Raw genomic sequence first — 25,617 nt, 5'->3', positions numbered from 1 at the left:
AAAAAAATGCAATGTTTGTCTCATTTATTTTGCCAGTATTACCTTGTGCTTTTTCCTTCTGGGTGTTATATTTTAAATAACTATGGAACGCCTAGGTACAGTAGCTTCACAGCCAGTGTTTATATGCCTACCAACACCAACATTATTTATCATTATCCTGTTATTTAGTTTTCCTTACATAGCCGAATGTCTTATTTTCTAAAGAATTATATTTGTTGTATTCATATATTTACTGTATGTAGCTAAACCTTTACAAGGCACCATGTATCCAAAATTGAGCAAAAACAAACATATCCTTGTGTGTTCATGACACTTATATACAACAGAAAAGTTAGAAATTCATTAAATTATCATATAGAGAAGTGTGAATTTGCTAAAAGGATGGCCATCACAGAGAGAGGAAGGAGGATGTGCAAGTGTAGATAGTAGATTTTGTAGCTGGGGAGGCCACAGAGGGCTTCCTGAACAAGTGACTGGGGTGGGAACCTGAAGGGTGAGGAGGAGTTAATGAAATGGCTGTAGAGAGGACCTGCACTTAGAAGGAATAGCAGATGCCGAGGCTTAGCATAGGCAGCAGGAGATGAGCTAGGAGAACGAGGGAGAGAGTGGGAGAGGTCTAGTTTCTGTTTGATGTTCCCGGCAAAGGTAGGAATGGAATGTATGTGTGTGTGTCTCAGGATGGGGTGGAAGGTGGCATGATTAGGTATGAACTAGGCAGCCATCACTGATAGCTGTGTAGAGAAGGGTGTGCCTGCAGGAGCATGCTATAGGATGAGTCAGCACAGGCAGAAGACTACTGTGCGTATACAGGGAAAGATATGGTAACTGGAGAAAGAGAGAAGTGGACAGTAGAAATATAATAGATAAAAACATGAGGTGTTTCATTTTAATACCAAGTAAGGGATACTCTGCCCTGAAAGAACAATCAAAGCTGTGGAATAATCTGTAAATTCTCAATACAACCTAATAAATGTGCTATTAATGCTGTGAACACATCGTTGTGGCTTGGACCCAATGGCAGAGCTAGATATGACAGAAAAGCAAATATTTTTGCTGGCTCCTACAGCACAAGCAGGAGTTTACCTAGTAGTACTGAAGCACAGGCACCACATCTACATAGACTAGTGTGAAACCATATTCTGCTGTTTCACCTGCAACTAGGAATAGAGCATGGCACATAGAGGATCAAAACAAAGAACCAGCCATCACATGCAAAATAATCCATTTATCTGGTGCATGGGGAATGGAAGTTCGTTCTAACTGCTCAAAGAGTGAGTTACACAGTGCATGTGACTGGCATAAAGGGCTTTGATTTCTATGCTGGAGAGCTAAGCAATGAGGGTCTCCAAGAGATTGGGCTGGCATAGGTATGGCAGTCCCTACAGTGGGCTATATAAGTATTGAGGAGACTTTGAATCTAACAGCAGCAGAAGCGAGAGGAGGGCTGGATTCCAGAAATATTTGAGAGGGAGTCAATGACTTTGGAAAAACACTTAGAAAAGATTGAGAAGGCGCATGAGTCAAGAAAAACTTTGAACTTTCTTGTTTGGAAGACTGTCAGATGGGGATGTTATTCACTGGACAATACGGCAAGATGACAACTTTAAGGATAAAGAGTTTGGATATATTGAATCTGAGGTACTTTCAGGTGATTTAATTGTAGGTGCTCAGGAGTCTCTACCTTTCAAAGCAAGAATAATGACATCAGAAGACAGTTGGGAATTGCTGCTGATAGTGTCAGAAACCTGGTACTAAGACATTATTTGATGAATTATGACTTAGGAATAATGATTTGGGAGTGTGACTATAAAAAATGGAGCCCTGGAACAGACAAGGTTTTGTTAAGCATCTGAAGAACAAGAAAGATAAAGAGAACAGGTTATGGATCAGTCCGAAAGATGATGAGGGCAGCTAGGTAGGTGTAACAGAAATTAGAAGGGGAAAGTATTGACAAGACTGGGGAGATAAGTCAATGAGACCAAAAGCTAGATATAGGTTAAGTACTAAGGAGACAAAGTAGAATTCATTAGATCTGTGTGGCAGTGATTGTATTACGGGGACCTTTAATAGAATAATTTAATCACGTTAAAGAATTTTAACTAAGTGGGAAGCTGAGAAGAAACTGAGATGAAAGGATGGGGGTGTGAATGCAGGTTGCTATTTGAAAAGAGTGTTACTGGTGGAAGGAGAGGAAGCTAAACAGAAGGCAGGCAGAAGCTATACAGAAAACTTTTATTCCCTTTCTTTGTAATAAGGTTATGTGAAACCTGGCCACATATGCAGGGGACAGTACCCTAGTTCTATATGCATAAATAAATTAAAAAGAAAACAAACTATAAGAACAAAGATGACGGGAGATGAAACTTATCAATGTCCAAGAATAGAAGGTGTGACAATGGAGGAAGGTGAGCAGAGGGGCTGGAGGGCCGTCTCTTCACATTTCAGTTGGGTCAGACTCTCTACTAAGGAGTGTTTTTGAGGCCTTAGGATCAAGAGTATTGAAAAATGAGATTGAGTTCACTTTTGGCATCTCACTATGTCAATTAAATCTATGGATAGTTAATAAAGACATGAGGTAGAAATGGACCAGCTGTGTCTGATGAAATTCAGGAGTCTCTCAGTTGACTGTGTTCCTGGAATTATTGCTCTACCAGTTTTGCCACCCATTTCTGTGGTTACAAGATGGTCCCTGGACACATCCAAGGAGTGATCAGTCACATTTGCTAGAGTCAGGATTAAGGAGGGCTGTTTGGGATACCTGGAATGCTTGTCTTCAGGGCAATTTCTATGCAAGGCAGAGCCCATGGCCATCTAGCCTATGTTACTCATGGGCAGGGTGATGGCTGAGTCACTTGGGAATACCCCTTATGTCCAAAGCTCTCCAACTCTATCGTTGCCCTGTTTTCCTTGGTGAGTGTCCCCTCCTCCCAATTCTTGTGTGTGCTGAATGTTCTTTGGAAGATAAACCCTGAAGTCTGAAGCTGGACTCTCATCCAACTAGGAGATGCTTGCATTTAGAAATTAGAGATCACATAAGGGATCACCCCCTTTCAAATTCTCTTAATGCATGGATAAGAAAACAAGACCCTGGGAGATAGGTGACTTAGTCAAGGTTATGAAGGACATTTGCATTAAAAGGGACACTCAGACCCAGGATTCTGCCACTCTCCAGGCAGGTGGCTTAATTGCTCAAACCCACAGCCTCTTTCTCTGGTTTGTCTTCTATCAATGTATCTCTACCACTTCCACAGACCTCAGCTAGCAGAAGCTTTAAGGAGGTTAAAAGAAGCAAAAGGAAAATTTATAGAGTTTCAAGAAAGAAATGCATTTAATCTAGGGGATTAATCAATAATCTGTATTTTCTGGCATTTCAGTTCTGAATTGACTGTGTCACTGCACAAAACATGTCATTGGCCCAAGACTTTTCCAAGACAAAACTCACCTGAAGTATGGGAGAATTTCTTCAACTTGTTATTCCTGTAAACCCCATTTTGAGAAAACTATTTGGTTATACACTTTTGTAGGACTAAGCCAGAGAAAAGTGAATATTTGCACTATTTTTCTTTGAAAAATATCCCTGAGTGATGTACACTTTACTAATACTTTCAAGTGTTTCTGTGTCAATTACCACTTGTCAGCATGTGAAGAAGAAGTCTAGAGCTGTCAATTAAAAATTAATCAAGACAATAGACGGTATCCTGAAAAATAATGTCAGCAGAGGAACAGCCTTTAGTTTATAAAAATTCAACTCACAGGTGCTTTGGGAACAACATCTTATTTTAAAGAAGGCAAGCATTGTTAAGATCGACTTATATTCATTTCAACAGCCACATTCTGAGAGATTTCCTTGTTATTTCCTAAACAGCAGTATGGAATAAAATTGGAAGAGGTCCAAAAAGTTGCTTAGTGTGTCAGTTCGGAGCACAGAAAGCATAAAGCTGGATATAATCTGAGGCTCCTGCCCCTTTGAGATGTCATTATTCATAGCATTGTTGGGGGCCAGGTACTTACATTTTCTCCAGGTCCACAAATCCTGAAAATGCTCCTTTCGGGATAACTTGAAGCTTGGTGAGGACAAATCTCCTGAAAAGAGAATTCAGATAACATCACAACCTACTAATTTATTGATAAGTAATCGACTATCTGACATATGTACATTAGCTAACAGCCAACTTATAATATAGTCAATGCTCGTTACTTAGTGATGGTTATAAATGCTTCACATGATTGCTTATCCACACCACAAAGCAACTTTCTGGAACTACTGTTTCCATTTTGCACATGGACACAGAGGTGTAGGGAGGTAAGAAACCTAATCTGGGTCATATGGCTGATGCATGAAGCACTGGAGTGTGAACCTTCCTGTCACCAGTATTTCATGTTGCCTTTTGCAGCCCTGTGTGAGCCCCTTCTCTTTCTCTAGGGCAGCCCTCAATGCCTCCTCCTCCTTATCGTCATCCTTCCCTTTTTTTCCAGCACAGAAACTGATCCTAACAGAAGATAACTTCCTCAGCGCCCAGGGCTTGCTCAGTCACCAGTGCATCTGCACCTGAGCTTGTAGATTCCCATCACCTTCTCTTCTGTTTCCTGTCCAGATCACAACAGAACAGCCTCTTTAGTCTTTACCTCATTTAGCAGAGAGAGGAAGAGATGGTAATCACTATAGCAAGTTAGGCCTTTATTCCATAAATTTCTTTCACTTATCCACCTATTTTTGCTTCTCTGCTGGATCTGGCTCATTAGTGAACAAAAATGCCATATTTTCTCTCATTTAAAAAAGGCTCTGCTTAGCCTCAGTCACTTCCAGTTTTTTCAGCTTTAAATATGTCACACTCTGCTTCAAGATGCCTATCAATGGTTCCCCATTTAGGGAATGATTCAGACTGCATACAGTAGCCTTCTGAGCCCACAGGGTCTCCTGTCTTCTCTCTTTCTAAAGACCCACTAACCTCCTTCCCTTCACTCATCCTATTCTTGTCTCAGTTACTCCTGCTATTCCTTGGGCACACCAGGAATGCCTACTGTTTCTGCATTTTCAGTTCTTTCTGCCCAGAACACATTCCTCTCCTGGATTGCTTCTCAGCCTGTTGTTTACTCAAATGCCACTTTCTCAGTGAGAATGTATTTAAGATATTTCTTCAACTTTGCCTCCAATGCCTTTTCCTGCTTAAGCTTTTCTTTATAGTACTTCTGACATAATTCTTTGAGTCTATATTTGTACTATATTTGTTGCTTACCATAACTAGAATGTAAACTCCTCAAGGGTAGGAATTTGTGTCTATTGATAAGATACCAGATGCCTCAGTCAGTGCCTGGTACATCACAAGTACTAAATATTTCTTGAATGATTGAGTGGATGACTACTGAATAGTGTGAAAGTTCCTATATTTGAGGCTAGTATAAGTGACCCTGACTGTTTCCCTCTAGCTTTCTCTTGTTTTGTAATTGATTAGTAGGGATTTGGTTTTTCTTTCCTTTTTTAATCCTCCCTTCCACAAGGCAGTCTGTCAATGGGAATTAAACAATGTGGATTTGAATAGTTGCACAAAACTTCATTGCTCTTTTTTTTAAAAATCATTTGTTGGTGCTAATGACAGCGTTTCAAAAAAAGTTACTATTCATCCAAACAGATCTTTTATTTTCATCTTGTTCATATTTGGCTGCTGTATGCACCAAGTCTATGGTAAGGGAGCAGGTGTGCTATTCTTGCTCTGGAGTTTACATCCTTGGGAAAGTCTAAGTGAAAACCTTGGGAACTGCCAGAAATCAGTTGCAGGACAAAGTGGATGCAATAATTATAACCATTAAACAGGATTAAAAGAGAAAGAAGTCCAAACTACATAAATATATACAGGAAAAAAGTGGTGAATTTTTAGCCTGGGCTTCAAAACTATTCTATCACACTGAAAGCAGTCTTTGGGAATCAATTCAAATAAAAACAATATAAATTAGATGGATCTGGGACAGTTTCTACATCAAGTATGCTTGTCTGAAAAGAATCAAGGGTAGTAAATACTCCTTTAATTGTATTTAACCTTAGTTATCACATACAAATTCCTTTGTTCCTATTTATCACAAGGCAGAGAATGATGAAAACCATCTACTTAAAGCAAATAATAAAACTGCTTTACTCAAATTGTCTAAGATTGTCAAGAATTGAAATATTGAGGTAAAATATTAGTAAGGTGTACAAGTGGTGAATATTAGATACATGACTTCTAAATGGACTTTTTGTTGATTCAATGCTAGTAGCAGGTGCATTTTCTAGAACTTTCAATGCTTGTATTAAGTGCTTCAAACTTAACATAGGCAAAACCTTTTGGAAGACTGAATGTATTGACTTCAATGTTATTAACTGATAATCTGGTATTTCCACAAAAAATGACTTAAAGCTATAAAATTGGACAAATACTGTTTTAAATGCATAGCTTACAAGAGAGAAAAAAAAAGTAGGAGCCCAAAGTAAACCAGCTGCTTATCAGATGGAACCCTAAGTGGGTTCTAGTAAACCAGAATTCTAAGAGACTATACTAAAGCCAAGCTATATTAGGGAATTAATGGACCAGGTAACTAAGGATTTTATATTTTGATGCCAAATTGACACCAAATTGATGAAATGAGACATAGATGAGAATGAAATATCCATTTTTGTCTGCCCATCTATCTAATATGCATTCTGGAACATAGATACAGAAAATGGAGGACAGGCAATTTTCACTGAGGTAATATCTTTGTATCATAATTTATGAAAGATTCAGAATCTCAGTTCTAGGAAGAGCAACAAAAGTAAATCTACACTTGTCAATTATAGCTGCAGAGATATAAAAGAATCTTCAAAATTATTAGAGAAAATTACAATCAATTTAGAATCCTATATTCTAAAACTATCATTACATGTGAAAGCAAAATAAAGACACTGTAGACAAACTTAATGAGCTACTAAGAAAGTTTTAACAAAAGAATTCCTTTAGAGAATCAGAAAGTTTAATCCAGGGGGAAGCAATACAAAAAAATGAAGAAAGAAGAAATTAACATTCCATGTTCAATTAAGTACATTTTCATCATAGTTGGAAAACTAATCTATTTAATAAGAAAAGTAAAAAAAATTTTTTTTCTGTGAAAGTGATGTAGTTATATTACTTAGAAGTGAGTAACAGAAGACAATTCTTTCCACCTCTAGAAAATGTACACATATCTGGAAGGTCAAAACCAAATCAATACCCAAAAGAAGCCATCTTTTTAATTTACATTTGGTCAAAGAATGAAAATACAAGCACATTAAATTTTTATATGCAGCTACTACTTAAAAATATTTTAATAGATTTATTCTACTAAAAAAGGAAACAAAAGATGCCAATTCTTAAGTGTCCAACACAAACTAGCTAAATGACAGAATGTGGAAATAGAAAACTCTAACATCACTATGCTATTTCTGGTTAGAACTTAAGGTGTAAATGCAGTTTCATAGGAAACACTACTAACGTAAGGATATGTTCATGCACTCAGCTACGTATTGTTACCTGAAGTACACATCTAAAATTTATACTTTTTTTTTATTTCACAGTTTAACAACTGGAAGATTGTTTCTCCATAAGTTTATTGCTAATATGGAAATGAGCTTTCTTGTAGTTTTGACGTTTACTGTGAGAGCATCAAAGCCTCCTGACATAAATAACACCAAACTAATCATAACAGTATATATACTTGAATGTTGAAGAAAAACCATTTATCACTTAAATTTGTAAACTCTGCTGGCCACAGGTTAATTTTAACAAGCAGCTTTATGATAGTTAATTCATTATAACTTTACTAACCTAGCTCAAGTTAACTACATATTGGTAAAGGCATTATTCTTAAGGAATTTTCATTTTAGAAATAAATGCTAACACGATAGTAGTAATGAAACCAGACTTTTTACCAACACATGTTTACAATCAAATTACAACCAAAGTAAACTACTTGGTGAGCAAAGTTTGGTGAACAACTGCACATATCAGCAGCAACTGTGCAGAAGTATCAGGGTCGTGAACCCACCCAAAGAAGAGGCAACCACTGTACTGTGCCTGTCTGCTGTTAACTCAGGGGTACATCCACATCAGAAACACACTTGATAAAGCAAATAAAGCAAAAAAAAAAAAAAAAAAAAAAGAAAGAAAAAGAAAAAAGAAATCATATAGAGGTAATGTGTATCCTACAGCATCTATACAAAAAATGCACCATTATAGTTGGGTTTGTCCTGCAAGTAAAAGGTCTGCTAAATAGGATACTACTCTATGAAAGAAAATTTCACATTGAAAAAAGAAAGCTATGGGCCCTCCCTGGTGGCATGGCGGGTTAAAGCACAGCACTAAGAAGCGAAAGCCACTTTAGCATGAGTTCAACCCCTGCCCATGAGGTGACCCACATGGCGCGGCAGACCTCTTCGGACCCATCCACTGCTCCCCTCAGCAGTGTACTTCCTCAGTCGGCCTGTTCTGCTCCCTACTCTGTCTCAGGTGAATCCTCTCATCGCCCCAGTTTTGTATGCATAAATAAATAAATCTTAAGGAAAAGAAACAAAAGAAACCTGCATGATTTTCTTACTAGGCATAGACAACATACTTGACAACAAAGAAAACCTATTTATGATAAACCTTTTGAGGTATAAAGGGAAAAAAATGAATATTCTTAATCTGACAGAGGTAAAGTGTGTCAAGCACTATAATCAATATCAACTGAATAGTGAAATATTAGACCCAGTCCTTTTCCTGCTGCTACCTCTTCAATTTAATTCTGTGCTAGAAGGCCTTCACATAGAAAAAGAAAAGGGAAAAGACAATCAGAATTGATATAAAAAAATTGTCATCTAGAAGCAGCATCAGTGTCTACACAAATAAGAAAGCTAATTTTTAAGTGATAACTATTAGAACTAAAGTCTTGTAAGGTAGCTGGTTATATAAGTACATAAGACAACCTGCATTTATGTATCACGTTAAAGTGATATATCAATTTCAATGACCACTAAGTTTATGTAATACCAAAATTAACTTGGGAAGAAGAGATATTGATAGAAAGTAAAACTTAAAAGAAACCCCAAAACATTAAACGTTAAAAAAATTAACAAACAAAAATAGCTTACTTGTAAATAGGATGTCCCAGTATTATGAAGCCATCAATTTTCACCCACATTAATACATTCAAGGCAAGACTGTCTAAGATTCACTAGTGTTTGGTTCGGTATTGTATGGAAGGAAACTGCATTAATATTTATATGGAAGAGCAATTTTCCAATAGCCAAAACTTTTGAAGAAGTAAAACAAGATTGAAGGAATTGGCATGCTTGGCAATAAAATTTTTATAAAGAGGTAGTGATTAAAATGCTGTAGTATTGACAAGGATTTAAAAACTGACCAATGTAAGAGTGAAAGCAGCATAGAAATAGATCAACAACAAAATAAATGACCAGGCAGCATTAAAAGTCACTGGAGAAAGATATGGCCTGATGAATAAGGGATGATGAAATTATCCTTGTGGAAAAAAGTGAAGACATAAGGTCTTTGCTTATTACCATATTAAAATCTCAATTTCAGGCTTTCAAAAACCCTAAATGGGAAAAACTAAACTTTAAAACAATTTAGCATTCTGTTCAGAAGATTGTTTTTATAAAGAACATAAGAAAATTCACATCAAAGGTGAAAAGTTGATAAATTAGACTATTTAACTTGAAATTTCTGTAATTCAAAGATACACAAAGCAAGGAGCAATAGAAAGAAGATATTTTCAACCCATACAACCAACAAAGTGTTAGCATCAAAAACAACTCAGTTCAACTCAGTAAAAAATTGGCAAAAGATATCAACAGGCAATTCATATAAGGGAAAATGCAAATGGTCCATAAACATATGAAAAGATGTTCAACTTCACTAGTAATCAGGAAAATGCAAATTTCAACATAATTACATATCATTACATGCCATCCTATTGGCAAACATTAAAAGGGAAATCACACAGTATCAGTGGTGATGAGGAAGCAGAATAGGATATTTTCTACTCTCTTGATGGCAGGGAAATTTGCTACAGGTACTCAGAACAGCCATTTGGCTATAGGTGTTAAAGGGAAATACAAATGCTTTTGGACCAGGTAGTTATTCCATGTCCCTTTGCACATGTGCACCTGGAGGCTGATAAAAGATTAATCAATATCTTTTGTAGTAGCTCAACACAGGAAATAAATGCTTATAAATGAGAATGCCAAGAATACAACATACTGCCAAGCTGTAAAATCATGAAAAGGAGTCAACTAAGAGCTATATGCAACAATCTGATGAATTCCAAAACAATGAGTTGAAGAAGAAAAATTGGTGATCTCTCTACATGTCTATATCTAGTACAGTATATTTATAGAGCTTAATATACAAAATATAATCTTATTTGTATAAATTGTATATTTTTGATGCTTTCACATCTGGAGGCGTTGCTGACCTTAAGATGACTGCAATGAATTCCTACAGATAGCAATACCTGTGAATGTGCCTTTGGATTGGGTGAGTTTGCATATCAAACTCCACACTCCTAATTACCTCCTTTATAGAGAACTTATATTCTGGAGCCTTATTCCCCTGCTTTATTACACCAGGGCAATTCCAGAGATTGCTGAAGTTATTGTGATCAGTCTAACTCTATTTCACCACAACACAGGTTCTTGCCATGTTCTGTCACCATCCCCATCCCTCACCCTCTGGGTCTAGAGTTCACTGTTGGGCAGTTTTATATTTGATTCAATAATATTAATCTGCTATTTCTTAAGTAAAGCTTGGTAAATTATCTTTAAAGGAATTATATTCTCTTTCATACAATTAATCAATTTCTCAGTATGACTATTATGTATAATAATTTTTTTATACTTTAGTGTTTGTATAATCTTCAGTGACTTCTCTTCTTCCTTTTGAAGAAAAAAAAATAATAATAAACCTTCCACCACCCTTTATACCTACTCACTCTTTCCTACCCCTATCCTCTTCATCTCTAGTAAACTCAGTTTGGTAATCAGTGTACACCTTTTTTTTTCTTTATCATTTTACCTACCTTGTTTCCTTACGTTATTCATATATGAAACCACCCAATACCATTGAAAAACATTTCCTAATTACATGGTTATAGTTCCTTTGTCATAAATTGGTGTTACATAAGTGTGGATTTCTGGTCTTTCAATTCTGTTTCATTAATCCACATGTCTATTTTTAGTCTAATACCATATTGTTTTATAACTGTTGCTTTATAATATAGTACCATGACCCATGACTTTTTTTTTTTTTCCCTCAAGATTGCTTTAGCTGTTTGGGATCTTTTATTGCTCCATATAGATTTTAGGTTATTTTAGTTTTACTTCCTTAAAAAAATTGGCATTTTAATGGGAATTGAATTGAATCTATATAATGGCTTTGATATTTTAATGCGGTTTGCATCAAATTACATTACTTTTTGTATATTAATTCTCTCCATCCATGAACATGGGATCTCTTTCCGTTGTTCTTATATATCTTTTAAGTGCCTTAAAAGATTTAAAAATAAAACCTTTAGCACCTTTGTTAAATTTATTCATCACATGTTTTTGATGCGATTATAAGTTTCCATAATTTTATTCTCTTCTCACTTGTTATTTGCATCTAAGACTACAACAGATTGTTGTGTATTAATTTAAAGCTTGTCACTTTACTGTGCTTATTTAATAATTTTTTTGTAGAATATTTATAAGATTTTCTATATATAGAAAATTGCAAATAATGATAGTTATACTTCTTTACCAATTTAGATTCCATTTATTTCTTGTTCTCTGATAGCCCTAACTAGAACCTCTAATATTGTATTAGAGAGAAGTGGTAAAAGTTAATATCCTTGGGTAGTTTCTGATTAAACTATCTTTGCAATAGTAACTATCTCCTGATGTTGTCACCATCCCAATTAATAATAAACTAATATCTTGAAGCATGTTCAGTGATATATATCTCTCTCAAATGCAAACTTCTGAAAGTGGCCAACACCAAAATCAGCATATTTACTTCCTTGACAAGAGGAAAAGTGGTATGCACTATGACTTTTATTATATGTTTATGTGTGTATACACACACATGTGTGTATACACACGTGTGTATACATACACATGTGTATATACACGTGTATATATACGTGTGTATATATACGGGTGCATATACACATGTGTATATGTGTGTATACATACACGTGTGTGTATATATGCGTGTATACGTGTGTTTATACGTGTATATATACGTGTGTATATATACGTATGTGTATATATACACATGTTTATATACACATATGTATACACATGTGTACACACGTGTGTATATACACATGTGTATATATACATGTGTGTATATATACACACACATGTAAATGTTCTTTTAAAAAGATGAGCAGAATGAACAAATCTTCACATTATGCAATACTATTCTCTACATTTGTATAAAATATTTCATAATTTTTCAAGACTGAAATTATCATTAGATTAAATCCCAATCATCACTTGTTTTACAAAATGAACTATTTAAAAGCACCATCAGACTATTCTTATCAGATGGCACCTTTATTCCACTTTGTAAGTAGGCACAAAGTGCCTTAATGTTTTCTGTAAAGATGCACGATTCATCTCTATGGCTCTATTAAGAAAATTTTCCCCACTATGTCACAAGTTATTTAAAGTCTCTCGCATGATAAATGTGGTAGATGGGATTTACTTTTTCCCTCCCTGAAATTGGGAAGTTTTAAGATTCCTTGAATTCTGTCTGTTAGAAGCAATTCATATCTTGGGGCAGTTCATTCACCCTTGGCCAAATTTAATTTCCCTCTTTGGCTTAAAGGAGAGTGGTTTAAAAGATCCCATAAAAAGCTTCCTGGGAGTCTGGAAAATAGCCAATATTCTTTTTTGAGAAAGCTGCCTTTTTATGATGGCCCAAGTGTAAACGACACAGGACTCTATGTTCTCTGAATTTCACAGAAGTTTAAAAATTGAGAACAGCTTGGCAAAGAATATACAAGAAAAAATTGATCATTTTCCTGACTTCAAAAATGCCAATTTTGTGCTCCACACTCTGTAGGTCAAACTACCTTTCTTGGATTGTTGTTTTAGGAAAACTATCCAAAGAGGTAGATTGAACTAAATGAGCAGATTTGGGGGGGGGGGGACAAAAACTGTTCGAACATCTTGATATGGTTATTCACCATAATCCCATCTACTATCAGAATCACTTGGTCATATAATTGGTTGCATTTTTATGTTGTAACACCTGGGCCTCAAAGCCTGTGAAATTGGAAAGAGGAAATTTCCAAATATAATTTGAATTTTAATTAAACTTAAATTCCTCTAGTACAATGCAATAGATACAAGTATTAATGGGAGGTACTATGTCACCATAAAATGTAGAGAATTGAATCAGCTAGCATCAGTTCTCAGCATGTCAGGTGGTGTAGTTAAGTGTGAAGGGGTTCTCTGGGATAGATGTGTCCATGTTGTTTCCCTTTTCCATGCTACAAAGGGAGACCTTGTCTTTCATCTTATGCCAAATGTAGGTGGTATTAAGAGAACTAGTTAAACGGTTGATATGAATTTCTTGTGAATTGCGGGGGGGGGTAATAAAGCCTGGAACTTAAGTCATGTCTGACAATAAGGATTGAGGTGGTCAGCTTTGAAAGAGAGCTGTAGTTCCACAAAGATATGGGATTCCTATGAATCAGGTTTAAACTCAGAAGAAGGGAGCTGGCTGGCTTATCCTGAGAAAAATGTACTTTCCTGTATGGCAAACTGAGCCCAAAAGAGGTCTGTGTGGAGTGAACGACTAGAAAGAGTGGGAAGAGGAACTGTCCTATAGGAAATATAGACAGAGGTCTCCAGAGTAAAATTCTGAGGATCCCACATGAATGCACTGAGGATAAGAACTAGCATTTAAATATCTGCCAACCCCAGAAAGCCACAAAACCACATGGTCACTGAGACATCACTGTTAGGACTCAGTTCCCTTCCTTTCAATCTCTCCTATCCCCAAGCCAGGTCAGGAACAACAACTGAGGTAGGAGGTAGAATAAAGAAGATAGAAGGAAATTCCTCATTTCTTACTAGCTTTGAGTTTTTGACTCTGAAACAGGCCCCACTATGGAATAGAGACATATTACATAGGATGTGACTGGAGGTCAAATAAAACATAACCCTGTATTTTTAATTACATTTATGAGATAGGAACTATGGCACCCAAACAAAATTTCACCTGGGGTGGGGAGAAATTAAGTCAGTAGGGGTGTTTGCCTGGCAGTGGTAGTAAAGAAATGATTTTGTGGTTGTACCCTACTGAATAGATTACTATTTCTGCTTTGGCGAATACCTCAAAGTTTTCTTTGTAATGTTTTACCCCGAGTGAAAGAAGTATTATGAACTTGAGTGGGAGAAGGAATGGAGAGGTACAGAAAGCATTTTAGCCCTACCTCTGTTAACATATGGGTGACACATCACCAGTTTGGGGCAGACAGTTTAATTTCACTTTACCTTTTGGCACAGGCAAGAATCATTTATAATTCAGGGATCCTTCCATGGGAATTGTTTATATAACATCAGAATGACTGACTGAAGGGGAGGGGCAATGCAGTGGTATAGATGTTCAATTTCCATAGACCATTATTCAGTTAAATATTCTGGTTGTGTCTCATATAGACAATACCGCAGGCCATTCTGTCAGCTCATGACACCAGAATTTTGATTAGAAGAGACTGTTTATAAATGTTTACAGGATACAAACTACAAGGAAGGCACCACTTCAAACACAGCTCCAAGCATACTTTCTTGTTCCCTACATCACCAAATTTTCCCCCTCAACAATATTTCTGGGGTAGTGATTAGTGATTCTTCACTTTTACTATCTTGCAGTGAACAGGGTATTTCTAATTATTCACCCTATCTCAACATCTATACTAGGCTGATAAAAAGGATGTAGGCAATACTGCTGTCTACCACTTCTGGCTTTGGATCTCCTCCTATATATTACCTTTATATCATGGCTTTGGAGATTTTTTTCCCTGAAACCCCCTTTGCCTCTCCCCCCCCAACCCATTGGTATGAAATTACTCTCTACACACCATTTTATCACCTGTTCACTTTGTCTTCTTACCTGTATCTGATTTATAACCCATTTATATGAAAGTTTGGGATGAAGTAGCAACATGGTGAAGAGAAAAGATTACTAGGATAAAAAAAAATGACATTTGGTTCCTATTAATGATCGAAGAAATCTAAGTTATATGTATAAATTGAGGAGGACAGAACAGATGATCGCTAAGGCCCTGCAGACCTTTTTTAAATTTTACAGTATGGAATCTTCAAGTACCCTCTCATTTCAGCCTTGTCCTGTGTATAGAAAAACAAAATATAAAAAAACCAAGTCTATCTAGGTGCTCAATACAGAATTAAGCCCATGCGATGGGCTTACAAAACAACAGCCAGTCTTTCTTTTCCTGTAGCCAGGGTCCACATTGCTCAATCCTGCCCATCCCTTTGCATCCTTCTGCCACTTCCCAAGCCAGATCCTCACCCCCTTACGTTTGCTGTCTTGACTGTGACCTACTCACAAGTTACCTTCTTGTGATCTCTGTCATCTAATCTGCTTCATTTATAGTGGCCTGCTCACCATGACACCTTCCTACTCAAAATCATACAAGACAAAACCCATAATATACACAAAAGTTAGAAGCATAAAAAGTACCTTCACTTGCTCATTACTGCCTCCAGAATGGCACCTTAACTCCTCGATCAACCATCTGAGGCACTCTGCAATTGCCTCCAAGTCCTTGTCTGGGAAATGTTTTATTTCCTACATGGTAGCTCAAAATGAACCAGATCCTTAGGATTAATAGATGACTTGTGTTGTATTCTGATTAAAGTCCTATGTTCTATTTCTACTAAGTATATATAATATTTACCAGCAGGGACTGTGTCATTTATCTGTACTCAAAAAGACCCTGTCAGTGCTTTGCATACCTCAGTATACATATGAATACTATTAATGCATATGAATAGGTGACAATAGCTCAAAGCTTAAGTCAGACATCTCATACTAATTACACTTTGTAAGACCCTTTAAATTCATTTTAATCAAAACCAGTTTTCTTCAAAATATTACCTAGAAGATACATGAATAGTAAAATGATAATTAACTTTCTAAGAAAGTTTTACAGACTTTGTGTAGAGAAAGGAGTTCTTAGGTTATGGGAGAGCATCTGGTATAAAAACTAAACTATTGGTTCATGACTGGATTCCAATTTAAGATATGTTTTGTTTAGCAGAGTATTCTAAAGAAATCTGATTTGGTTGCCAGCACTTCAAATTGTGTAAGTTCATCTTAAGTTCAGATTAATGGTTTTTCTTGATGTTTTAGAAGATCTAACAACAATGGGCTACATTCCCACGTCCTTGCAATTGACTAGGGTTAAGTGATGACTGACACCTTACACTTGACCTGAGTTACTAGTTGTTCAGATTCCTTGGTTAATCTTTTCTCCTGTCTTGTTCCTCAACACTTTAAATTTGCAATTTCTGGTACTGGAAAGGTAGTCAGAATGGGCTTGCATCCTTTAGAAACCAGTATTTCTTAACTCTGGATGCATGTTAGAATCACCTGGCAGGTTCTCACCTTACAAAGTATATATTGGGTCTGTGGCCAGGCATCCTTATTTTAAAAGGTACCTCCCTCCCATGATTCTTATGGATAGTAATAACAAAGAATGCCTGCTTTTAGAGAAGTAGCGCAAACAATCAGTAGCAAGACACTTTGTTGAGGGTCATGGCAACTATCTGTTCTCATAATGGGAAAGGTTTTTACAAAGATGATCTTATGCCAACTGTCCTTCCCATAATTGTTGAGACATGAACTAAGTAACTTCTTATAATCAGGCAGGTGTAGGAAATTATTAAAGTGATTCATTAGAATAACAAAACAAAGATAACATGCGCACAGTCCCTATGAAATCTGTTAATACAGTTACTGGGTACTGGGATAGGGTCAGGGTAGAGAGAACTCTATTTCAAAAGGTCTACAATACAGTGAATAAGAGTAGTGTATATCATAGTGAAGAAGAAAAGCACTTAATACAGATGAAACAAGGAAGTTAAAGAAAGGCAAGTCCAAGGTAAACAACCACAAGCAGATTTGAAGGTCAGTATTAGAAAATACCATTTCTTTGACAAAATATCCATTCACTTTTCAGACAAATTTTATGGTACTATTTATATGTCTGACACTATTTTAGGCCTGACACTGTTCTAGGCTCTTATGACATAGTGTAAAAAAGAAAAGTGTTTGCCCTAATGAGCTAATATTCTAACCAGGAAAACAGGAATGAGAAAATGACTTGAATAAAGGTAGGTAGAGCCATTGGAACAATTACTTGGGATAAAAGGAAAGTTAGGCATACATAATGTAACAGATAAAGAAGAAACATTCCTAAAAAGCACAAACATGCATCTTCATAGATATGAGAGACCTACCATGTACAATTATTCATTTGCCAACTATTTATTGAGATTCTACTATGACACATGATATCTAAGTTTCAGGGAAAATTACATTTTTTACTCTACCAGCTATTTCCTAAGATATACATATGTACCTAGTAATAGTGCATTTTGTGTTGTGATGCTATGTTAAAGGTAATAATTTTAACAAAGATTAAATATGTCATTTGAGTTACATATTTTTCAAAATCACCTTGTGAATTAAGTAACTATATTTGTGTCCACTTCTAAATGTAGGTATTAAACAGAAGATCTGATTCTTAAACTCAAGTCTGGTCTCAAAGACTTTATTTGCCTTCTTTCTATCACCAGTCTCAGAAGAGTAAGAGAATGGGATTTGGGGAGTAAGAATTTAATGGGAGCCAAGTGGGGTAAAAGAATGAAAATAAAAGATGTAGGACTGTATGTTTCTTAAGCAACAATGCCAGGTAAATTACTTCAAAGAGGGGATTAAAAAACCACATGAAATTTTTGTTGGGAATTTATGGCAAATATGAATTTCCCCTTTTACCTCAAGAAAATAAAAGATGTAAGGCTGTATGTTTCTTTAAACAACAACATCAGGTAAATTACTTCAAAGAGAGAATAAAAAGTCATGAAATTTTTGTTGGAAATTTAGGGGAAATATGAATTTCCACTTTTACCTCAAGAAAGTAAAAGATTTTGCCAGAAATTTCTCCGAGGACCAGTCTTATTAAATTAATTCAGGGTTGGATTTTTGTTATTTTGGCTTCTGGGTCTTGATCTGGATAGAATTCAAGACTTTCCTTATTCTTACTCTGTCAGAATGAATAAAAAGTATTTCACTTTAATGATTCACCTGGGTATCTGACAGCATGTGATAAAATAGCAAATACATTATGTTTCTAAAGCAATTCTTCAGTCCCTCAGTTAATGTCAACCTGATTTAACTGTGATTTTTATTGACAACATTTAGCTCAAGATGTAATAATGAAAGGCGACTGTCACAGAGGTTAGTTTGGGGTTATTTCTGTTCAGATATGGGAGGATTAACTGGGGATCAACTTTCTTCTGGAATCTGTGGGCTCTGACTCACTGTGATAAATACTGAAAATGAAACTACAATAACACCACAAGAAAAAGCTGCTTACTGATCCACAGAATCAAAGGTAAACTTAGGTCTTCAATAATGCACTTAAGGTTAATTTATGTTTCTATTTAGAAATTTCACACACTTAATAAAAAAAACATATACACTGATTATCTTTTACTGTGTAAAGTGCAAATGTTGAATGTTCAAATGAACCTTGTTGGAGACAAACAAATGCATGGATTATTTAAAGTGGACCCAGAAATGAGAACAGGACAGTGCTCATAATGCAACCATATACATAAATTCACTCTTACTCCAATAAAGGCTAGTTATGCTAGGATTTTTGAACAATGATTTATTTAACATCATAGGCAGTGTTACCTAATGGCAAGCATGTAAACTGCATCTTTATGAGCAGTATACATTTTGATGGAGGGAAAGATTCCCTGTGAAATATGTGGTCATAAGAAAATAATACTTAGCATTGTTTCTGTCAAATATGGGCAAGTGATTTTTACCAGAATATCACATCTCTACCTTTAGGTATATTTTCAGAGTAAACAGAATCTGGTTTGAAAATTATCTTCTTTTAGAACTTAATGTTGTTCCTGGAGTGAAAACTAGAAAATAACATATCAAACATTATGGGATAGAATAAAAGCAGTTATTAGGAGGAAATTTATACCAAAAATGCTGTGTTGAAAAGATTTACAGTCAAATTCTAAACCTAAGGAGTTAGAGTAAACTAAATCCAAACCAAACTGAAAGATAGTAAATATTAAAGCAAAAATAAATAAAAATTAGAGCAGAAATAAAGTAAAATACAGAAAAAACCAAAATTGACAAAATCTTCAATGGAAAGACAGAAAAGACTACATTACTAAAGTTAGGAATAAAACAGTATGATATTATTTAATTTACAGACTAAAAGGAGTTATAGGTGAATACTATGAAGAATTATATATGGATTAATGCCTAGAAAAACAAACTACTAAAACTAACTCAGGAAGAACTAGAAAATCTGAATATGCATAATAAAGATACTGGGTTGGTAATAAAAACAATTTCAGAGAAAACTTCAGAACTGAGTTACTTCACTGGTGAATTCTACAATAATAGCCCTTCACAATCTTCTAAAATACGTAAGAGAAATGGACATACATTCTGAGATACATGTTGCTCTGATACCAAAATCCAATGAAAACATCATAATAAAAATAAAACTACAATCAGTAACCTTCATGAACAGATACAAAAAAAATCCTCAATTTAAGGATTTAATACAGTTGCAAGCATTCTGAATGATAAAAATTAGAGCAGAAATATTTGTTTAATATACCAGCAAACCAAATCCACAACTTACAAAAACACACGCTATGAGATCAAGTAGAATTTACCCCATGAACACAAGATTGACTTAATTTGTAATTTGTGTTATATTAAATTAAATGGAGGATGAAAAATAATCCTAATACATGCAGAGAAAACATTTGACAAAATTAACACCATTTCCTAAAAATACTTACTCAAATTTGGAAATAAATTGGGTTTGCCTAACCTGCTAAAGTGTACCAATAAATACTCCATGGCTAATAACATACTTAGTAAGATAAGGTAGGTCTTTTTACTAAGGTCAAGAATATAAAAAAGGATGTCTACTTTCAAGAGTTTAATTTATTACTATTGGAGGTTCTAGCTATACCAATGTAAAAGAAAAATTCAGCAAGATGTGTCACAATTTCTATTCACAGATAACATGATCTTGAGTATTGAAAATTCCAGGAAATCCACTAAAAGTTACAGTTAACAAGTTCATTGAAATGAACAGAGTTATAATTAAAGACTAAAGATCAACTCCATTTATATACAGTTGCAATAAAAAAGTAATCAAGAAAATAATTTTAGTAACAATAGTATGAAAATTAATTCAAAAAAAGTATTAAGTTTCTACTGTGAAACTATAAAACATTATTGAAACAAGGCTTAAATAAATGGGAAGACACCCTGTTTTTAAGTAAAATCTTTCAATCTAGATTAGTGTTTTTCTACTTTTTTGCCATTACCATTTTTGTTAGGTGCCATTTTTAGAGACATTTTCCTCCTAATATACTCTTGCTATCTCCATGAAATTTTAATACCACAGATAAACATCTGTTTGTGTACTATATGAACATCTGTTCTGTAAACATAAAAGAAGAAAGAACTGCTGCCCCCCCCCACTTGCCAAAAACCATTTTCCCCTCCTTGGGAATCAATATTGCTCCACAGAGAAAAAAATGTTATAGGTAAATAAGTCTGGACTTGGGAGGAAATGGGAGTCACTGAGGATTTGTGGGAAATTTGAGGTATTGGTGTGACTCCCCTAATTATGTCAGCTCCTTCCTTCTGCAGAAATTAAAGGATCATCAGTCAATTCAGTCCATGTTCAGAAATAGGACTGGCAAGCATCTTGCAACAGAATCACAAGATTTAGAAACAAAGAGAAAGTCTGTAGGGGCTTCCCTGATGCAAATGGTTAAGTCTCAGCACTATGAAGCTATCAGCAGCCTTGGCAGCACTAATTCAAATTCCTGCCAGGAAATGGCCCCTCATGGTACAGCAGACCTCTCCTGTTTTGCCTCAACCCCTTCAGGAAATCTGCCTATTCTGGTCCCCACCGTCTGTTGTGAATCTTCTCACCCACCCACACCTCTATCTTGTATGCATAACTAAATAAATCTTAATAAAGAAGGAGAGTCTGTCCAGGTATAGTCATACAGACTCCCTTTTGCCCACTTTTTCCAAAGTTGAGAACTCAATTTGCTTTCTTATCCTTTATGATTAAGGCATCTCAGCACTGAGGTCCTATGGCTAAGTAATAACTACCATTTTAGGGCAAGGACACACTGTGAGATGGCATACCCACAGACTGCATTTAAGTAGTCTTGTTCTTGCCTTCTGAAATGAGTTAAGTAGTGGAGGAAGAGTTTCCAAGCCAGTAAATAAGACTCTGAATAAAATACTAATCTACATAAGAGCCAAGACATAACACTAATGTCTTACAGATAAAATGTGAAAAAAACTCACATTCATCACTTTTCCTAGGATGAGACTTGAAGTAAAGACAGATAGGTAATGGTTGGCAGGGTACATCAATGCTACCTTTGATCTGAAGACCCACTGGTTTTCCCTGATCCCTAATGCTAATTATTGTGACTGGTGTGGGCTTTGCTTTCCTTCTCTTTTAAAAGTGATGATTAAAGGACTTGTCATGATTATTCCAATTTCATTTTGTGAAATCAGTGATGATGTGGGAGTGGAGAATAGTGTTAAAAGATAGATGAGATCTGGAGATCTCATCTCAGGAATAGTAAGAAAGAATTAAGAAACAATTAACTCACATAAAACACTCTTTAGACTATCATATTTTCTAACTGGGTAAAATTCATATTATTAATTTACATGCCTCTGATAATCTTAAAATCTGTCATCTTCCTAAAGTGATCACTTTAACTTATCCTCTGCCATGTGGAAGCCACCACTGTAATAATTCAATCATGTCAATGGTTAAAAAATTTCCTTATTTTTACTTTATATATAAGTTACCCTGTAACATTATGCCTTTGAGTATCATACTAGTTTCACATTTGAAGTATCCTTATTCAGTTCAGTTTTTTCTCAATAAAATATTTATATCAACTTGCTATGTTTTCTGAATTTTGAGTTATGGGTGTTAGGAAAGGGATACAAAGAAGATTCTGGTGACCTTGATACTACTAGTAACCAGTGCTGGCACCCATGAAAGCCCACTGAACACATGTGAATGTTAATCTCTCTCAGAGCTGAGCATGATCCTCTGCTTTCCTTGAAATATGTTTGTTGATCTTTCATGGTCAACCACCCTTCCATTTAAAGGGGAAAAAACTTAGGACTTTCAGTCAGCATTACAATGCATGGAATTGCTACAGATTTGTTCTGTTAGGGAACCTAATGACAAAAATGAGTAATGCCTGGTCCAAAATTCAACCAGGATGACATGTGTTTCTAGATAATTAGATGAGATGCTTTTATTAGATATTTACAGGGCATTCTGCCCACAAGATAATAGAATATACATTCTTTTCAAATGTACCTGGAACACTCAAGACTAAACTATATGTTGGAACATACATCTAGTCTCAATAGATTTATAAAGGAAGAAACCATATTGAACCTCTTTTAAGATCACAATGTAATAAAATTAGAATTAACCATAAGAATAAAAACAAATACAACTATCAGGTCAATAATGGAATCAAGGGAGGAATTCATAAATTCTTGTACAAGAATTAGCACCAATAAAATATAGAAGGGGGGCACTAAGTGTAAAGTTACAATTTAGGCTATTTCTGGAAAAACGAAAAAAAAATCACAAAATTTAGCTTATTCCCAAGAGAACTAAAAAAAAGAATCAAAAGTCAGTAGAAAGGAAAAAAAATTAGACATGTTCATGAAGTAGAGATCAAAAAGTTTAAAAGATTACTATAACAAAGAGCTGGTTCTTTAAAAAAAATTATAACAGACCTTTAGCATACTTATAAAGAAGAAAAAGAAAATTCCAATAGAATGAAAAAATGAAAGGATTTACAACAGATACTACAAAAATCACAAGGTCAAGAGAATACCATGTCCACCTATGTGGCAACAAATTGGACAATTTGTTAGAAATACACAGATTATTAGAAATACATTTCATGACTGACTTAGAAAGAGGAAATTTGGACAGATGAAGAGTAATAAAATTGAAACAGAAATAAAAGTCCCCCAAACAAAGCCCTTGATCACAGGTTTTCATTAGTGAATGGAAACATTTTCAAAGAAAGAAATCCTTCACAAACTATTTCCCCACCCAAAAAAAAAAAAAAAATAGGAAAGGGGGGTATTTCAAAACGTTTTATCAGGCCCTCCCTGGTGGTGCAGCGGGTTAAAGCACAGCACTAAGAAACTAAAGCCACTTCCGCATGAGTTCAATCCCTGCCTGCCTCGGAGGTGACCACATGGCATGGCAGACCTCTCCTGACCCGCCTGCTGCTCCCCTCAGCACTGTACTTCGTCGATCTTCCTGTTCTGCTCCCTACTCCTCTCACCCTCTGCATCTCTGGCCTGTACCCCAGTTCTGTATGAATAAATAAATAAAATCTTTAAAAAAAATGATAGACCAATATCTCTGAAGAACATAGATATAAAAATTCTTAACAGAAAACTAGCAAACCTAATTCAACAGTACATTAAAAGACCCATAAAGTGAGATTTATTGCAGGAATGTAATGGTTCAACATATACTAATATGATCAGCAAGAACAATATAAGTCACATAGTCATCCTAATAGATGCAGAAAAGCATTTGCCAAGATTCAGCATTCATTTATGATAAAAACCCACAACAAAGTAGGAGTAGAAGGGATATACTTCAACTCAATAAAAATAGATTTATGAGTAAATCTGAAAGCTTTTCTTTTAAGATCAGGAATATGACAAGGATGTCTATTCTCACCCCTATTACTGAACATAGTTTTGGAAGTCCTGTCAGAGCAATTAGATAAGAAATGGAAATAAGTTTTCATGATTGGAAAGGAAGAAGTAAACTATCATTATTTGCAAATGTCATGACAATGCACATAGAAAATACCAGCGAATCCAGTAAAAAATAGAAATAAGTACATACAATAAAGTTGTAGGCAACAAATATTACAATAGTAACATGTTTTTTTTTTTGTCCAAATAACCAGCAGAAAGACATCTAAAAAACAACCCTATTTACAATCACATCAGAAAGAATAAAAGTTAGGAAGAAATAGAACTAAGGAGGTATACAATCTGTAAAGAAAAAAGCTACAGGAATTATTGAAATATATTCTACCCTTAAGGTTTGAAGAATAAATATAGTTAACGTGGTCATCTTACATAATCAATAGATTCAATGAAGTCCCCACTGAAACTCCACAACAGCTTTTGTCACAGTAATAAAATAAAAATCACAAAATTTAGAATTTCAAAAGCCCGAATAACCAAAATAATTTTAAGAAAAAACAAAAAATTAACACATACTCTGATTTCAAACTATACTACAAAGGGATAGTGATCAGAACAGCACGGTATACAGTAAAAACAGCACACACAGAGAGAGCTCAGAACTGAGAGTGCAGAATTAAACCTATACTCTTATGGACAAATAATTTAAGATAAAGGAGTCAAATATATACAGTGGAACAAGAAAATCTCTTTAATAAATGGTGTTCAGAAAATTGGACAACTACATGTAAAAGAATGGAACTAGGCCACTAATACTGTTCACAAAATTTAATTCAAAATGCACTAAAATGTACATGAAAGGCCTGATCCATAAAAATACAGAAGGGGGAAAAAATAGTTGAGAGGCTCCTTGGCATTAGCTTTAAAGATATTTAGGTATTCAACTTCAATGACAAGTGAAACAATAACAAGAAGAAACAAGTGGGAATCACCACACTGAACATTTCTGCATGGTAAAAGATGCTATTGTCAAATGAAAAGGCACGCTACTGAGAAAGCATATTTGCAAATTGTATATTCAATAAGGGGTTCATATCCCAAACATATAAAGAACTCATAAAACTCAACAACAGCAAGAAAGCAAAAACCTATTAAAAAATGGGCAAAGGATCTGAATAGATTCTTCTCTATGAAAGACAAACAGATGGCTGATGGGTTCATGAAAAGATGTTCATCATCTTTTATGAGGGAAGTGAAAATCAAGACAAATGAGCTGTCACTTCCTACCTGAGAATGGTTATTATAAAAAAGCCAAGCAGCAAGTGTTGGAGAGGGTGTAGTGAGAAGGAACACTTTACATTGTTGGTGGGAATGTAGCTGGCCAGCCATTATGGAAAACAGTATGGAGATTCCTCAGAAAATTAAAAATACAAATTAATCCAATCCAGATATCTCACTTCTAGGTATTTACCCAACACTAAAAACACTAATTCCAAAAGCTCTTGACATGCTACATTCAAGA

General features: G+C 35.2%; 1 protein-coding gene across 2 annotated transcripts in view; it reads right to left on the bottom strand.

Annotated features, from left to right (window-relative positions):
• The window catches only part of FSHR (follicle stimulating hormone receptor), a 150,107-nt gene that overhangs the window by 77,595 nt on the left and 46,895 nt on the right, over nucleotides 1-25,617 (bottom strand). For both annotated transcript variants that reach the window (XM_004686208.2, XM_012727387.1), the window contains exon 2: nucleotides 4,012-4,083. In XM_004686208.2, coding sequence (XP_004686265.2) covers nucleotides 4,012-4,083 — 72 coding nt within the window. The remainder of the gene's footprint in view (nucleotides 1-4,011; nucleotides 4,084-25,617) is intronic.

This window comes from Condylura cristata, unplaced genomic scaffold (genome assembly GCF_000260355.1).
Source record: "Condylura cristata isolate star-nosed mole 26May11 unplaced genomic scaffold, ConCri1.0 scaffold00020, whole genome shotgun sequence".
NCBI lineage: Eukaryota > Metazoa > Chordata > Mammalia > Eulipotyphla > Talpidae > Condylura > Condylura cristata.
Note: the sequence above shows the minus strand (reverse complement) of the source record. Positions and strands in the feature narration are given on the sequence as shown.